Here is a 12303-nt window from a genome sequence, read left to right on the forward strand (position 1 = left end):
CCATCTGTGGTGATGCAGGCAGGCTGCTGCAGAAAGTCAGTGCTGCTGGAGAGGATGTTCTGCCCAGTACCCAGTTGTGCTCCTGTCCAAGAAGTTCGAGACCCTCCAAGCAAGGAGCAAGTAAAATGGACCAAGAAAAGAGGAGCGGTCTGACTTCAGAAGTGGACACCTAGGGAAGAGTAAGAACCGTGCAAACGTATACAATGCTTTCCTCTTATTCTGACCCGGGCTCTTCATCTGCACATCAGATGATTTCCTGAGTCTGTGGTTTGTTTGTCTGTAACCCAGTTTAGATCTTTCTTCTGAGTGCTTACCGTGCTTTCCCTAAACTTGCGCAGGCTTCTGGCATCCTCAGCATCAGATGGCAGGGAGTTCCATCCATCTGCTACTTGGGCGAAGAGCTGCTTCCTTTTCCTTGCTTTGAACCCGACTCCTGCTAGCCTAATGCTATGGCTCTGCTTTGTTGTATTGGAAGGGACGGTGAGCTGCTAATGCCCATCACCATTCTACTGATGTTTTTATTGACCTCAGTTTTCCTTCAAAGTCCAAGTTGTCTCTTTTCTGAATGAAGCCAGTTGTCTTAAGAAATCTGCTCCCTACTTTTCATCAGCCTTATTGCCTTTCTCTGAACCGTTCCCAGTAATACGCTTTTTGAGATGAAAGAACCACATCTGCACTTAGAGTGCAGATGAACTACTTTAAGAGTACACTTAGAGATACAGAGTACACTTAGAGATAGAGATTGAGATAGAGATACACTTAGAGTGCAGATGAACTACTTTAGAGTGTAGATGAACCTTGGTGGCACAGCGATGTTTCTTCTTGTATCCTCTGCTTTTCTTAATAGTTTCTAAGATTTGCTTTTCTTCTCTCACTGTGCTGCATCACTAATTTGATGCTCTGATAGAGCTGATCCAAGGACTCAGGCCCAAGGGTCCTGCTTAGGTCAGAGCCCAGCATTGTATATAGCCTGCCTGTGGAGCTGGGATTGTTCTACTCTATCCATGATTAAGAATTAAAAAAGACTTCTTCCCCTTCCACAAGAGTGTGCAGGAAGGTAATCTCTTCTGGGGAAGGATGAGCACCTTTTTCACAGAAAACTGGGACTTTGCTGAGCAAGGTGTGGGGAGAGGAAGAGTAAACTGCTCTTGCTTCCTGTCCAGTCCCATCATCTTCGTTGAGCTTCATATGAATGGGATTACATCATCACAAACGAATGGGCTGTTTCACAGAAAGTAAAAAATTCTTTTTAGCTGCTGTATGTCAGCTAACATAGTTTACCTCTGGCTGTGTTAGATATGCTAGGTGTATACGTGATACAGAAATACTGTCTTACATAAATATTCCGCAAAATACACCTAGATGCGGTTTCTTCATGTTGCACAACTGGGGCAGCTGCGTTCCTGGTTTATTAGCCTTTAGGACATAATTAATTGCCAGTAACTTTGTACTGGATAAATCAGTTTCTCCCTTCCAGTATTTTTCCTCTGTGCAGTGTGGATTTCAAATAAGGATTGTGTTGCCTGGATGGATACCATCTGAATTCTTACCCTGCTAGTTCTTCAGTTTGGCTTTAACAAAACACCAGTTCTGTAAATTGTAAGATAAGTTACTAATTCTTCAAAAAGCAGAGTCGTCTTATGTCAGGATGATGTGTTTCATACAGTGGGCAGCTGAGGTCTTAAATCTTGCGGTGCTGCTTGTCACCAGTGGGTCTGTTAGTAGTTGTGACTGTTAGTGAGACAGGTTCTCAAACTATAAAAATAACTTAACTTGAAGATATAATTAGAAAAATACATGTGACTAGCTGTGTGTCTTTGTTCTGTTGTTTCTTCCCTTTTGTGCATTTTTTCTTAACTGTGTCTGCTTTCAAAAAGGATGTGCTCTTTACCAGTGTTCGAAATACACTGTTTTCCTTTCCCATAGTCCACTCAAGAGGCTTTTAGGATAGAATATGATACCTTTGGTGAACTGAAGGTCCCAAGTGACAAGTACTATGGTGCACAGACCGTAAGATCTACAATGAACTTCAAGATTGGAGGTGTTTCAGAGAGAATGCCAGTAAGTAATTTAAAGATGGGTTCATTTATTCTCTTCAAGTATGTTTTGGATGTGAGAGTGAATACCTTCTCCTCAGACTTCTGCTGAGCAACTTTGAATTTTAATTAAAGTTAGAAATTACATGGCAACATACTGTTAGAAATATTTTTTGTTGAAATGAACTGAATGTTGCTTTTGAATAAATACTTTATTGTAGTGCTTAATTTTTTTAATAACCAGGATGAATATAAATCTTTCATTTTTCTCAGGACAAATGACTGAGTGGACTAGTTTATTTGTTACAGCATTATGTAGTTTGTTACTGAAGATGTTCAGTGTAGCATGAGTTGATATGAAGTTACTCTTTCATTTGTACCAGAAGGACACATGGTTCTCCAAAAGGAGAACCAGTTACCCTTTTTTGTTCATTTTAATGCATGTAATCCGTTTCGATACACAAAGCAAACCTGGACTTACCAAGGATGAGCTGGGTACTGTGTTCTGTGCAGCTTGGATAAATGTTCCTGTCAGGGGGAACACAGGCCATGTGGCCTGACTGCTCTTTGGTTTGATTGATGGACTAGTGCTGGGTTTAAATTCAGGAGGAGTTGGGTTTAGAACTAGGCCTGTGCTACAGGTTCCTAAAATGTCCTCTGGGGAAGAAAAAACACATATTTAAACTTACTCTTATGTCTCAGGTTCAAGTTATAAGGGCTTTTGGCATCTTGAAGAGAGCAGCTGCTGAAGTAAATCAAGATTATGGTCTTGACCCAAAGATTGCTAATGCAATCGTAAAGGCGGCAAATGAGGTAGGAACAAACTGTTCAAAATACTAGAACTGTAACTGTGCTTTTGTTAGGCGTTTCACAGGAAGTTTGGAGGCTGAGGGAAGACTTGCATTACTCAGACTGCTAGAGAAAGGTGTTTATTGTTAGTAGATTTTCTTTTTCAGGTTGAGAAATCATTTACTTAAGTAAAATAGTAAAATACTACATTCATACACTTCTAAAAATTATAGGATTTCAAAGTAAATTTTGGTACTTAAGTTATAAAACCAGTGTAATTTTTCCCCTCTGTTACGATTGCTCATTACTTGCATAGTGTTGACTCTTACCAAATGAACAGTTTAAAGACATCTAGGAGGGGAGTGGAATCTTGGTTCAGCTAACGTGCAGTCTGACATGTCTAGCAAAGCTTTTCTGTTTTGGAAGTTTCCAATCTGTGCAGGTGGGCGGGCTGGTTTTGAACTTCCAAAATTATCATCTGCATTGTTTGGGAAACAGAAGAGAGAACCTAAAAGATCCTTTAAAAATATTTCCTTTCCATGGCCATAGAATATGGAATCAAATAATTTGTTTATGTGTGTTTTATAATTCAGCATCTTCAAAAAGCATAGCAAAAGGGTTTTTTTCCTTTTTAATATCTGGCATTACATCAAGTTCTCAATTATTCTGGTATAAGTTCCCAGTCGTTATATGTATTTTTTACAGATATAATGGAGAACATTATTTGAATTATAGCTATAAAATTCTCAAGTTTATGCTTTTTAATTTTTCTTCTTTTTTTTTGTTCCAGTAGAACAACTTTTGTCTCTCTTTTTCCATTATAGGTAGCTGAAGGAAAATTAAATGATCACTTTCCATTGGTGGTGTGGCAGACTGGTTCCGGAACTCAAACCAATATGAATGTCAATGAAGTCATCAGCAATAGAGCCATTGAGATAATGGGGGGCAAACTAGGGAGCAAAATCCCAGTACATCCAAATGATCACGTTAACAAAAGCCAGGTAATTAGACTTGCATTACACTTCTTTAATGTCAAAAGTTAATTGTGTGGGTTTGGGTTTTTTCTTGCATTGTGAAATTTGAATTGCCTTACAGCCACTCTTTAGATTTAAAAAGGGAAAAAAAAAAGTTTTTCTGTACAACTTTGGCAACAGTTTTCCAGGTTTTTCAGTTTAAATTAACTTTAAAATGTTAGTGACAGTATGAGTTTTTAATTATAAAAATTTGAACTCATTCATGACATGAATTCACACATGATGTAGCGGGCAGAGGTGGCCTGGTGACAACCACTGCTGCTGCAGTTGTAAAGACGTTACGAGACCCACTTTCTACAGGTTGGCTACTTACACAGCTGTTACCTCAGTAATGCCTTACGTAACGCGTATAGAAAGAATAATCACACGGCTAAAGTCCTGTAATGCTTAAATGAAATATACAATTTTTTTTTTCTCCAAGGAGCGTGGTAGACGTTTTTATTATACTGCACTCATAGTATTTCCTTCAGATTAGCCGGAGTTTAAGCAACTGACTTGGTTCTATCACTTCCTGATATTTTGTGCTTCCTCGATACCCTGGGAATGGATTTAACCTTACCAAAGCAACATGCAGGTGTCTTAAATTCACCTACAATTGCTTTAAAATCACCCCTCCATTTGTTACCTGTCTCTCGTAACTATTTTAGTGAGTCTTTTTCTTTTTGTATTTTGGTCCCAGTGTTGTTGTGAACAGTCTACTCATGCAGTTAACTTTCTTTGGGTATAGTCCTAAAAAGTTGACTTTATCAATATGGTGCTGGACTGGGGCTTAGAAGATTTGATTATTCCTGGAGACTGACCTTTGGAACACTGCTAAGTTTCTCACTCTTTGTTTATTTTCTTCTTGTTTATAAAATAAAGAGAATAAAGCCATACATGTACGTCTTACATCAGCAATGGTGAGAAAAGCTTGTAAATAAATTTCTTGAACTTCCTTCACAGAGTTCAAATGACACTTTCCCGACGGCCATGCATATTGCTGCAGCCCAGGAGGTTAATGAGGTATTGTTACCTGGACTAAAGAAGCTACAGAATGCACTTGAAGCAAAATCCAAAGAGTTTTCTGAAATCATAAAAATAGGGCGCACTCATACACAAGATGCTGTTCCACTTACGCTTGGACAGGTAAAGAAAAATAATTATGCTTTTGATTGGAAAGTCTTGTAAATATATTGGAGGAAACTGAGGCAAACTTGAGGAGGCCTAAAATAAGTTGATGGCTTAAGAAAAATAATAGGAAACTGGCTGAACCTCAGTCAGGGTATTTTCATCTTTACTGGAGTTTGTTGGACGGGGTGCTCTTAATCACTGCATCATAAATTTTCTTAGTATTTTCCATGTGTGTTTTACTTCTGACATTACTAAGTTACAAATGATTTTTGAATAACAAGGTGTGATATTTCTGTTGCAATGACATTGGAAGGAAGAAGGTAGTTAATTCTGTAATCTTATGTAAGCAAGGTTTTGTCAACACACAAGGCTACTAAATATTTTGAATTAATATCTTTGATATATTACTCTGTGTGTATATATATGTTTATGTATATATGATAGCAAATCTTTGTTGTCATGTTGTCAAAACTGGCTTCTAATTAATATACATTAATCTGGTGCTTACATTATATTAATCTGGTAATGAGTTAACTGAAACTGAATTGATAAAAATCCATGTAAAATTTGTGGGTTTTCCCAGGAATGCACAGGTGGGTTTTTTACTAACTGAAACAAAGTGAAAAAAGCCCAGGATCCGTTTCTCTAATTGTACCTTAAGAACATTAATCTGAGATCTGACCTACCTTGGATTCAGATCCTGCTAAGTACACAACTGAGAAAGGTGCACTGTGAATACATTTTTATACCTGTAGGTTGTCTTGATGTGCAACTGTTCACACTACGAGAGCAGTCTTACATTATATGGAAATCTTCCCTCTTACTGAAAACATGCTAAGATTTAGCATCTGTGTGAAGTTCAGTGCCTTCAGGTTTTTAAAGAAATTAGTCTGATCGTGTTAAAAAACTAAATAATTCCAGATTCTTATTCTTGGTGGTTGTCTTTGTTTCTCTTATTTTGCCCTCTGTTCTTTCAAAGGAATTTAGTGGCTATGTGCAACAAATTAAATATGGTGTGGCCAGGATTGAATCAACCATGCCAAGAGTGTATCAGCTGGCAGCTGGTGGGACGGCAGTTGGTACAGGACTAAACACAAGGATTGGCTTTGCTGAGAAAGTTGCTGCTAAAGTGTCTGAACTTACAGGTGAAGAATGGTATTTCGGAGTTACCAGTAAAGCAGTATATGTAACATACAGTCAAATTCAAACTAAATCTTTCCATTTCCATGCTTCTCATAAGCTTCTCAAATTGTCTTTGTATTTTAACATGAAACTGTCTGCTAATGCTGTATTTTATATGCCTTACACAGGATTTTTCAGGGAATGTATTTTTGTAATTATACCCGATGCACTGAAAGTGACTGAAATGACCATGTTTTTATTAGCAAGGCTCACTGGAGATGGATACAGTTTCAAGCTTCTATTATTAGCCCAACTTCTGTCGTGACCTCTGACTTGTTTCATCTGCAGTGAGTTGGCACAAAAGAAGAAAAAAAAGACCTAAAAAAAAAAAGCCACTACATTTTTTCATGTGAAAGCAAAGTTAGCTGTCTGGGTTTTTTTTTTCTTCTGTCTTTATAGATCTTAAAGCTTAGTTTAAACAGCAAGTAAGTTTGTTTTAATCTGTGAATCAGTTCTTCTGTGTCACAGTATTGGTTTTAAAAATGCCCCCAGAATGAATGCGTACGTCTTTCACTTCAGTTTGCCGTAAAACCTGAAACTGCTTCTCAGCTGTATTTTTGTTTTAATGGATCACTTATTCACAGTCTCATAGAGGGTCAAGATCTTCTCGGATGCCGACAGGGAAGAAGTAACCTGTCGTAAGCAAGAGCTGCTGCGAAGCAGTACGGGGCTTGTTGTGGTGCTTGAGGAAGCCACTGGTGGTGTGGGGAAGCTTTCCCATCTTCACGCTTGTTCGGCGTGCCATGAGGAAGGTGTTGTGAGTTTACAACAGGCAGGGCAGGCGATTGAAATTCCATGTACTCTTACAGGGAAAGTTTCTTGGCAAGGGCAAAATGGAAAGTTTGGGATGTTCTCTGCAGCTGAGAAGGCAGCTATGCAATTCAGGAGCCCGGGCAAATTGGGTGGGATTTGGTGTTTGGCAGGAACTGCAAAACACAGTAGAAATTCTGCTGTTCCTCTAAACAAGAGTAGTCTACCATTTGCTGAACTCGCAATGGTGTCAGCTCAGACCAGGGGTTTTGTGGGGCAGAAATCCAGCCCGTGGTCAGCATCCCTGCGCGCATCCTTAGTGATGTCCGTTACAGCTAATAAGATTCTCCTGAGACTTTTCTTACAGGGAAGGCCCTGAAACAATGCTTTTCAGCACAGAACCTAGCCATAAATCTCAGGTGTTTAATTAACACAAACACTTGCTTCCGTTTCTCCTCAGCTCTTGCTGTTGGCCAGTTTCAGGCATCCTCCTGAGTCTGAATCAGCTTTCACATGTTCTGTCTGGTTGTTTGTTCCCTTCCTGTGCTGATAGTTGCATGTGTCTTTTGCAAGTCGTTAATTCCATTGTGATTACCTTTTAATGATCCCAGCGTCTGCGCTGCAAAACCCTCTATTTTCGTAACTGACAGCTTCGCAGTAATTGACAATCTAAAAAATCTAGCTTGATTTAGTGGAAGAAATACTAAGTTTCGGCCAACTTGTAAGAGATTATTGACATTCACAGAATACCGTGGTGCAAAACAATGTGTGCAACACAGTGGGAAAGCTTGAAATTTGTACCTTTGCGGGTAGATGCTCAAATTTAATATTCTGTATTTTAGTGACTTTTGTATTGAATTTAATCTGTTTAAGAAATATGTTTGCGAGGAAGGGTCTAGAGAAGAGAAGACGATATCACGGTGTTAGTTATATATTTTTAATTAAGCTAATTATGTGCCCGAGTATGTGGTTTATGTCTTTAAGGAAGAGCCTCACAAGTTGAATATTTCTGCCACCTCCCTGCAGGTTTGCCTTTTGTCACTGCTCCAAATAAGTTTGAAGCTCTTGCGGCTCATGATGCTCTAGTTGAACTCAGTGGAGCTATGAACACAGTGGCATGTAGTCTGATGAAAATAGCGAACGATATTCGTTTCCTGGGTTCTGGACCACGCTCTGGACTAGGAGAACTCATCCTGCCTGAAAATGAACCGGGAAGCAGCATCATGCCAGGTACAACAGAAAGAAAAATTGCCTGTTTCTTCTGTTCTGCACCACAGTCTCTTAACAGATACTTACCAAACACCATCACACATCTCCCTAAGTCCATGACTACACGTTTGTGTCAGGTTTTATCTTCAGACACATTTTACCACAATTTTTCATAAAAATACTTGTTTGCACAGCTGTGTGTTCGCAAGTACGTGAGGGAGAATAGTATCTGCAAACGTACGACTTATTAATACAGGCGTGTTTTTCAAAAACGTCTTTCAGAATTGCAAGATCTCTACAGTTTTTATGTAGAGGCTTTTCTGAAACAAGCTGTAAATGATGTAATCTATGAAGTGTAGCAATATTGTGATGTAAATTGACTTCTGTCTTTACTTCCTAGCATGACTAGTGTTATGTACTCACTTTTTCCCATCTGCAGTGATCCCGTTGTATGAGAGGGTAAGAAAGGAACTAATAATAATAGTAATCATTCCTTGTCTCTCTCCTAAAAAACTATGTATACATGAATAGTGTACATTCAAAACTATTCTCAAGCATGTTCTTCCTGTGTGATAAATTATAAAAAATCAGGTTTTTATCATATCTGGCTTTAAAAATAGCAGATAATGAATGTTCTTATTAGGATTACTTCTAGAAATGAAATCAGCCATAAAACTTCCTTGTTAGGAGGCCACTCTAGTTTGTTTTGTGTTTTGTTTTCCTGACAAAGTAAACATAATCTACTAATTTTATTACAAAGTCATTCTAACAAATTAGTAATACTTTTCTTCAGTTGACTGAGATTTGGTAGTGATTTACCAGAAATGCCAACTTGCAGGAGTAAAGACAGGTTATAATCTTGACTGACAAACTGTGGTAATTAACAGCTGCTTAGCTCATGCACACTGGATCCAGCTCTCAAAGTCTTGGTAAATTGCTAAGGTAGCCACATCTGCTTTAAAAATCCTAGGTGAATTACTGGAACAGTACAGCCAATGTATTTATGGAAATTATTTATGTATTGTGGTGTACAGATACAAATGAGTAAGACATGTTACCTCCCTACAAAACATCTTCTCTTGAATTCATCATTTGGTAAATGAGGAAACTACTGGGTTTTGGTGGTGGTTGTTTTTTCTCTTCCTTTAACCTTTTTCTCTCCCTTCCACAACCAGGAAAAGTGAACCCTACCCAGTGTGAAGCTGTAACCATGGTGGCAGCCCAGGTCATGGGAAACCATGTTGCTGTTACTGTAGGAGGTAGCAATGGGCACTTTGAGCTGAATGTTTTTAAGCCCATGATGGTAAGTTCATAAAGTTTTAAACATGCAGGTCTTTTTAAATCATCGTTTTTACAATCTGATGACTCGTGGGAAAAAAAACCAAAACCAATACTCAGTGAATATTTGGTTAATACAAGCACCAGAGAAGCTGATAAATTGTGAGAACACATTCTTTTGCATGGTAAGTCCTTCTTAGTTTGACAGGAAACTGGCAATCTTATCTGTGTAAGATACTTTCACATAAATAAGCTTTTATCTTAACAGTGTATGGTTATCATCAGTCTAAGGAAGTAGGGAGAGAAGAACACAATCTGAGACTAAATTTTGTCCAGAGCCAAAGACAATTTGGTATTTTAGCAAAAAATTCTAATTTCTTTTTTTTCTTTAGCTACTATCTGTTACCAGTTTCTGTTACTGCTAAATACCAAAGGATTACATGCTTTTGGAAAGTGAGTCATGTAAAATTGTAAATGATTAGGCTCTGACTTCAGGATGTAAAATAATGTCTGCCTTCTAGAGCGTGAGCAGGATACACCGAGATACATACTGTTGCTTCTGTGTATTTAATTTAAAAAAGTCAAGTTAATTGAGTGTTATAAATCATCTTGTGCTGAAATCTGGATGTTTTTACACCAAGTCATAATTTTTATTTTCTTCTTTGGGCTATCTACTTTTCTTTTCCTCTTAAAACCAAGAAGGAAAAATAGACAGGAGAAATTGGGGAAAAGAATATTAACAAAAGCACTGAATCTGAAGATTGTGGAGAACTTGTATACAAGATCTGTATGTATAAGGGATAGCATAGAGGTGAGGGTAGAGGTGATAGTTAAGAAAGAATTAGGGTGACCTGCAGTAAAGATATAAAAATAGAGTATTTCTATAAATAGAAATAAGAGGAAAGTTGTTGAGTTTTTGTTGTCTTAGAAATAAGAGGTACAAAGGAGGGAACATGTCATATGTTATTTTTTTACAGCCTTTACTGACTGCTGCTGCTTTTTTATATGCTAGTTAGAAACTGTTGGGAAAAAATAAAAAGAAATATTTGGTTATATTTGTGTCTGCTTAGGGGGATTCCCCCTCCCCCATCTGAATATATTTCTTCTAAGCACATAGTACCTGCTTTGGAAGAGGAAAAAAACCATATTGAACAGCCAAGAGATGTACGTAGAGGAAGATAAATTTTGATAGACACAGACACCGCTCAGAAAGAGGTGGCACGTTATGGATTGTCAAAGTAGAGATGTAACGCCAGACAGTACTGTACTTTATGTTTCTACATGTCTTGCTTGGTACCTGAGGGGGCAGAGGACGGTGATTCAGATGCGTTCATGTATCTTTTGCTTGGTTATTTGTGAACTGTTCTAGCCACGCGTGCACATACTGTGGTAGTCTGCGTGCAGCAGTTCTTCCTCGAGTGACTGCTTCTCCCAAAGTTACTTCAAACGGGAGTGGCTGAGCTCACCCCGCAAAAGGAGGAGGAGGAGTGGGGTTACTCTTCACTGTACTCTTACCTCTAGCCCCTTAAAGAAGTGCAGGTTGCAGGGGGGGCACTGTTTATGAACCGATGTGCTTGACAGTTGGACTGTTGATGTCTCAGTGTAATAGTTGGCTTTTTTTTCTTTTTTTGTTAGATTAAAAATGTTTTAAACTCAGCAAGACTTCTTGGAGATGTTTGTGTCTCTTTCACTGACAACTGTGTAGCTGGAATCCAAGCCAATACGGAGAGGATCAACAAACTAATGAGTGAATCTCTCATGCTGGTAACAGCACTTAATCCGCATATAGGTAGGTTGGAGGCTCAGGAGCGTCTCAAAACATTATAACGACATGTTTTCTGGTAACGTTATTTTGCACACGCTACTTGTGTTGTCGCAGAGTTTAGGAGAACAAGTCGTGGCTCAGGCCAAAAGTTCATTCACTTTAACATCACCAGTTAGTAATTACTGGTGAAAAAGATGTGTCGTCCTTGCAGTGGCCATAGCGGTGCATTAAAAAAATAATTCTGATGAGAGTGGCAGGAGGGAAGGGGAAGAGGAGATTGGGAGAATTTGTGTACTTGTCCTGATTTCACTGCTGATAATAAAAAGTGGAAGATTACGAGATTTCTGGTTTTAAAGGAGAAAGTCACACAGAACTGTGATTTAAAGGCATTAAGGCCAGAGTAACAGAATTTGCCTTCACGTAAGGAGTTGCTGTGAACACGCGGTGCGCATTGACTGCAAGTTTAGTTAAGCAGCAATAGCAGTATCCAGCAAATTACTTCTCTGACGTGTCCCACTTTTTTCTCACCTGGAATAAATCGCCTGAAACGGCAAACGGCTAACCTGTTTGTTTTGTTACAGGATACGATAAAGCAGCCAAGATTGCCAAAACCGCGCACAAAGAAGGGACGACGTTAAAAGAAGCCGCTATAAAGCTAGGATTCCTTACGTCGGACCAGTTCGATCAGTGGGTGAAGCCGAAAGATATGTTAGGTCCTCAGTAACGTCTGTACCAAAAAAAAAAAAAAGTATTAACGTAAAAAATAAACAGAATAAACCAAACATGATACGGTTTCGTGTCACTCCTCATGCCCGCACCTTTTCGTGGCGTTACGGGGAAGATTCTGCAGCTGTAACGGCTTTGTAGTACAGAAGATGTGGATGCGGATATAACTCCGAAGGTATTTTTCCCGGAGACAACAGCCATCCCGACCGGGAAGGGGGAGTCCGCCGCCTACGTAGTGTCACACGCTCCGGCCCCCCGCGCCGTAAGGGTGACGCGCACGCCCGTCAGTCCCAGCTGGCCAATCGCGGTCCGCCGCCATACAGCAGGGAGGGAAGTGGGCGGGCGTGTTGCTGCTAAGTGCTTCCGGTTTTGCTGCTGTTCCGCCTTGGGGGCGGCGGGGAGCGAGGCGACCGAGACCAAGACC

The 12303-nt window shown here is 39.3% G+C and overlaps 1 protein-coding gene across 1 annotated transcript in view; it reads left to right on the top strand.

The window, feature by feature from the left end:
• The window catches only part of FH (fumarate hydratase), a gene marked incomplete at its 5' end in the record, with an annotated part of 12891 nt that extends 950 nt beyond the window's left edge, over positions 1-11941 (top strand). The window contains 9 exons of the mRNA XM_010158770.1: positions 1927-2061; positions 2739-2849; positions 3650-3826; positions 4802-4984; positions 5949-6114; positions 7928-8131; positions 9286-9413; positions 11024-11177; positions 11735-11941. Coding sequence (XP_010157072.1) covers positions 1927-2061; positions 2739-2849; positions 3650-3826; positions 4802-4984; positions 5949-6114; positions 7928-8131; positions 9286-9413; positions 11024-11177; positions 11735-11877 — 1401 coding nt within the window. The remainder of the gene's footprint in view (positions 1-1926; positions 2062-2738; positions 2850-3649; positions 3827-4801; positions 4985-5948; positions 6115-7927; positions 8132-9285; positions 9414-11023; positions 11178-11734) is intronic.
• Positions 11942-12303: the final 362 nt, after the last annotated feature.

The sequence above is a fragment of the Eurypyga helias genome, unplaced genomic scaffold (assembly GCF_000690775.1).
Source record: "Eurypyga helias isolate BGI_N326 unplaced genomic scaffold, ASM69077v1 scaffold9079, whole genome shotgun sequence".
Classification (NCBI taxonomy): Eukaryota; Metazoa; Chordata; class Aves; order Eurypygiformes; family Eurypygidae; genus Eurypyga; species Eurypyga helias.